At 42.4% G+C, this 5,459-nt stretch overlaps 1 protein-coding gene across 1 annotated transcript in view; it reads right to left on the reverse strand.

Moving 5' to 3' along the window:
* Window positions 1-5,459, reverse strand: part of HERC5 (HECT and RLD domain containing E3 ubiquitin protein ligase 5) — a 57,647-nt gene that overhangs the window by 8,032 nt on the left and 44,156 nt on the right. Inside the window, exons 18-19 of the mRNA XM_012805298.2 lie at window positions 2,646-2,712; window positions 1,171-1,241 (exon numbers count right to left, since the gene is read on the reverse strand). Of these exons, the coding sequence (XP_012660752.1) occupies window positions 1,171-1,241; window positions 2,646-2,712 (138 nt within the window). The remainder of the gene's footprint in view (window positions 1-1,170; window positions 1,242-2,645; window positions 2,713-5,459) is intronic.

A 5,459-nucleotide genomic window follows, 5' to 3' on the forward strand; every position in this document is an offset into this window, starting at 1 on the left:
GTGCTCAGTGGGGCACTGGTGGGAAAGTTTAAACTTCACCCTGGCCCCATGCCTGAACATAAACCAAAGGCACCTGCCTCTTCCTTCACCTATAGAAAAAAGACCAGCTTGGGTGCCTGGCTGGCTCTCTACAGAAAATCTCATCGTGTAACAAATATTTTCATGCTCTCTGGTATACATATGATATCATCAGTATCAACATCCAAACTAATTTTAGGTAGGATTGATCTTGCCCTGTCTGGGGCAACCACAAGACACCTACCAATTCTTCTCCCAGTTATATACCAACAGAAATGCATGCATATGAGCGACAAAAACATACAAGAACACTGACAGGACCATTATTCATCACAGACCAAGACCTGGAACACACTCTATCTTCCAGTAATACTACAGACAAAGAATCTGTGATTATAGTTACATAATCTACAGCTACACAGCTGAAAATGTTCTATTTCTTAATCCGGTTGGTAATTTCACAGGTATGCTGACTTTGTGAAATTCATTGAACTGTACATTTATGATTTGTGCAATTTTTTGTGATATATGGTAGAGTTCAATACAAAGTTGTTTTTTTAAAAGATTAGGTTTGGAATGCTAACTAAGAGATCTCTTTGCCACTTTGACCAACTATCAAGGTAACACCGTATAATCTCAAATTCTATGGCTTTAAACGGCATCCAGTATGTTGGGAAGACAAGAATCCACAGTAATCTCTTCAAAAAATACCACGTGCCTGCTATGAACCTGGGCCACTGCAGGCGACCCCAAGTACTGGATACACAGTGGTGAAGAACACAGACCACGTTCCTGCCACCATGCCGCTCTCAGGATACTGGGGGAAATACTGAGAAATAAATAAGCAAGAAATTCTAAAGGTAGGAGATGGGTGAAAAAGTAAAGCAGAGTAAGTGGTTAAAGAGTAATCGAGGTTAGTGGTATAACTTCAGGCAGTGGGAAGAGGGAAGGCAGGCCTCTGTGCAAAAGCCATTTCTGTTCTCTACCACGACAAAACTCCATGATGACTCCAACACACACTGACTTCTTCTCTGCCTTGTTGACAAATGATTAATGGGAATGAAAAACATAAGAACTAAAAGGAATTTTCAGATCCCAGTACAATAAATGCAGTGTATATGTGAAGCAAATATTTCATTCCTTTGTACCTACTTGTTAGTCTGGTTGACCAGTATGCGACTTCCATCAGAAACTAAGTCTGCATCATCTCTGTCCCAATGCACCTATAACCACAAATAAACTCAGATGATTTCTCCAGCATAATTCTGAGCCATCTATCAACAACAAAAGCACTTTGGAGCATATTTTTTTTCCTAAGGAATTTGTAAAAATGTATGCTTTTGTCATAAAAACTGGCAAGAAATATACAAACAAAAAATTTCCATCCTTTCACGCGGAATGAAAAAAGAATATTTGGCTCGGCGCCTGTGGCTCAAGTGGCTAAGGCGCCAGCCACATATACCTAAGGTGGTCAGTTGGAATCCAGCCCAGGCCCGCCAAACAACAATGACAGCTGCAACCAAAAAAATAGCCAGGCGTTGTGGTGGGTGCCTGTGGTCCCAGCTACTTGGGAGGCTGTGGCAGGAGACTCGCTTGAGCCCAGGAGTTAGAGGTTGCTGTGAGCTGTGATGTCACAGCACTCTACCCAGGGGGACAGCTTGAGGCTCTGTCTCAAAAAAAAAAAAAACCCAAAACCAAAAAAAGAATATTTTTCAAAACTTGAATTATCTTAACTGGTCATACTAAAAACATTAATTGAAAAATTGCCACATCTCACCATTTTATACAGTGTAAACCCAGTGTGGTAGATTTTCAAAAATAGCCATAAATACCTTACCTGGTTTTTCCCAGCCCTTTGCCATGTGACTTTACAACACCTCTAAACCTTTGAATGTGGGCATGGCCATGTGAAGTGCTTTGGCCAACTGGATTTGATAGAAACAGAAGCTTATGTGGGGGTATGTGTGTGGGTGTGGGGGGGCTTGCTATCTCTTCCTGCTCTTTGTAACCCTAAGACCATCATGTGAAGAATAAATACTACAGTCTCACTTCAGAAGCCAGGTGGATAAGAGATCATGGGGCATAGAGACAAGCCAGTTTGGCTGACACTCTATGAACCAAGCAGCCCTCCAATGCCTGGGCACGAGTGACAGCGCCATAGACCGTCCAGCCCAGCCAAGTCAGCCCAGTCCAGAAACCCACTCAATCATGTTTGTTTTTCTAAGGCACTAAGTTTTAGGGTAGGTTGTTACAAATCTAACTGATATGCCCAGTTTATGATGAGGGTAAAAAACCTTTTTCACTAGTTTAATTCAGAAGTTTTTTTTCTAAAAAAATACTTTAAAAGCACACTTTTAACTTTGACTCAATTTGTACAAAAAACAAAGTATGTATAAATAAAACACATCTGCCCCCTAATATTCTGAAATTAAAAAAGAACAACATAACTATAGAATACAACTCACAAATAGAATGTCAAAATTTGTTCCCACATATGAATATATTCAGTTTTATTTCTACCAAAATGACGTAGAGTAGGTTATCTGAAGTTCAAGGTGACATGTTCAAGTACATAAATTGTTCATCAGATTAAAGCTGACCTGTTACCTCGTTTTATTATTACTCACATTAAAATGGATGTAAAATACTTCTACAAAGTCATCATCTTCATGATCCAGAAGCATCTGCAAACTCCTAAGAAAAATAAATAATTTTGTTTTCAAAAGAGTAATTTTCAAGATCACTAGAGACACCATTTAAAATAAACATCAAATGCTCAGCAATTCTGAAGGCAGGAAGATCAGGCACAGTTCGCAGCACCCATTTCTCTGTGTACTGACCGTCCACACGGAGCCAGAACTCAACTACAAGTGTGAAGTGCAGGAATTTTATTTGTAACCCTGCAGGCTCTCAGCCTGCTTTGCAGCTCTATTCTTTGACCAAAATTTCCTTTACACTCTAATTATAGATTATACTTAGAAAGGGACTGATAATGTGTTTACTGACACTAAAACACATCCAAACGGGTATTACCTTTATTTAAGTTTTTGGCTTGTTTTGTTTTTTGAGATGGAGTCTCAGTCTGTCGCTCTGGGTAGAGTGCGGGGGCACCATCATAGCTCACAGAAACCTCAAACTCTTGGGCTCAAGTGATCCTCTTGCCTCAGCCTCCTGAGTAGCTGGGACTACAGGTGCCTGCCACGACACCCAGCTGGTTTTTCTATTTTTAGTAGAGACAGGGTCTCCCTCTTGCTGGGTATGGTCTCTAACTCCTGAGCTCAAGCAATCCCCCTGCCTTGGCCTCCCAGAGTGCTAGGATGATAGGCATGAACCACTGCATCCAGCTATTTAAGCATTTGAATGAACTTACAGAACAGATAGGTCTCTTATTAAATCAGACAGGGTCAAAAGATTGTCTCTGTACCTCCTGCCCCAATTATCATCTAACTTAAGAAAGACCTGAAATTTAGCCACTTTCATTGTTTCAGGGTCACTGGGAGAATGGAGGTTCTATCAAAAGAGGAGCCAAGTTTTTGATGTTTGCATCCTCTTGTCCTATGGAACTGTATACAAACTTTCAAAGTCACATGTATTGTTTGCTCACATATTTATTCAATAAACATTTAGTCAGCCCCTAATGTGGCAGGCAAAGGGGATGTAAAGTTGAGACTAAGACATCATTGGCAAAAAGCCCTGAGTCTAGTGGGTGATATGTGCTGATGAAAGTCTCATCTACAGGACAGTGAGAGATGTGCAGCCAGAGAACTCTGGAAATGGCACAGGAATAGCGTGGAAGAGCTTAGTGAACTCTATCCAGAAGGAGACAAGTCCCTGGGAAAGGCCTGTGGGATATGGGAGAATCTGAGTTGACTTTTTTCCCCACTGTATTTTCTAAATGACTGTATTGTGATATAACAGACCATGCTTTATTCACTGTGATTTTTCTGAGGGTAAGGGAGGCAAATTGCTCTCTAGCAGTGAACCTATGACATCAAACAAGTTTGTGCTTTTAAAATACAACAGTGAGACAGGCACAGGATCGACACTCCCATTCCAAAAGCTAGAAAGAAGAAAGAAGAAGGGAGTAAGAGGTTAAGTCCAAACTCAGCAGGGCAAGTGGCATGAAGTCTTAAATCTTGAGAAAAAGCTTTGATTCCACATCCCATCTTCAAGACAAAGTGGGGTTGGTATTGGGTCTCCAAGGCTCTGGGCAGCCCCACTTCATGTATTTGCTGGGCACAGCCCAGCCAGTGCATTCCCACCTTGGAGTTAGGTGCCTGTGGCTCTCCCAGGCTGGAGCTGCACACCGGTGGCTTTATACAATCTGGGGTCTCTGGAGTGAAAACTCTGCCTCCTCAGCTCCACTAGGTATTGTCCTAGTGGCGGCTCTCTGCACTGACCCCAACCTCTGGTAGTAGTTCTCTGCACCCCTGCTTGGCAGAGCATCCTTTGAAATCCAGGGGGAGGCAGCTATGCCCCCACACTTGTGTGCTCTGTGTGCCAACAGAGATGGCACTGCCTGGGTACCACCTCGGTTTACCATTTATGCTCTATCGGTGGCTGCCCACATCACACCTGGGCCTATTAGAGTCCCATCTGGGTCAGGTGAGGAGCACTGTGCAAGGCAGGGAGCGGAGAGTTGAAGCAGCTTGGAATCAAGTGTCACGGTCCTGTGGGCACCTAATGCCCCTCTTTTGACATAGTTCTGTCCCCCAGCTCTTGGTACTCTGGACCTATGATGAGAATGGCAGTCTTTGACGATCTCCAAAATGCCCTTGGGGTCATGTTTATTGCCTTTATGAATAGCATCAGGACTCTGGCCATCCTACTAATCCTTTTGTCAAAGGGCATCCATACTAATCTTGGCCATACTCTTGATGTTTTCTCCTAATACACTTTTCTATTCTTTACAACATAGCCAAACCTATAATTTTCTAAATCTTTAAGTTCTGATTCCTTTTTGATTATAAATTCCATCTTTATGCATTTTTCACATTTTACTATAAGCAGTTAAGAGAAGCCAAGCTTCTCCTTCTATACTGCTGTGCTTGGAGATACCTTCTGTCAAGTACCCTACTTCATTGCTAAGACTTCTACCTTCCGTGAAGCACTAGGACACAAACATAATTATTCAGCCAAGGTCTTGGCCACTGTGTAACAAAGATGGCCTTTCCTTAGATTTCTTTCCTTCCTTCCTTCCTTCCTTCCTTCCTTCCTTCCTTCCTTCCTTCCTTCCTTCCTTCCTTCCTTCCTTTCTTTCTTTCTTCTTTTTGAGATAAGAGTCTCACTCTGTCATCCTGGGCAGAGTGCAATGGCACCATCATAGCTCATAGCAACCTCAATCTCTTGGGCTCAAGAGATTCCTCTTGCCTTGGCCTCCTGAGCAGCTGGGACAATAGGAGCCCACCACAATGCCCAGTTAATTTTTTTCTATTTTTGGT

This window comes from Otolemur garnettii, unplaced genomic scaffold (genome assembly GCF_000181295.1).
Source record: "Otolemur garnettii isolate 467f Iridium unplaced genomic scaffold, OtoGar3 scaffold00039, whole genome shotgun sequence".
NCBI lineage: Eukaryota > Metazoa > Chordata > Mammalia > Primates > Galagidae > Otolemur > Otolemur garnettii.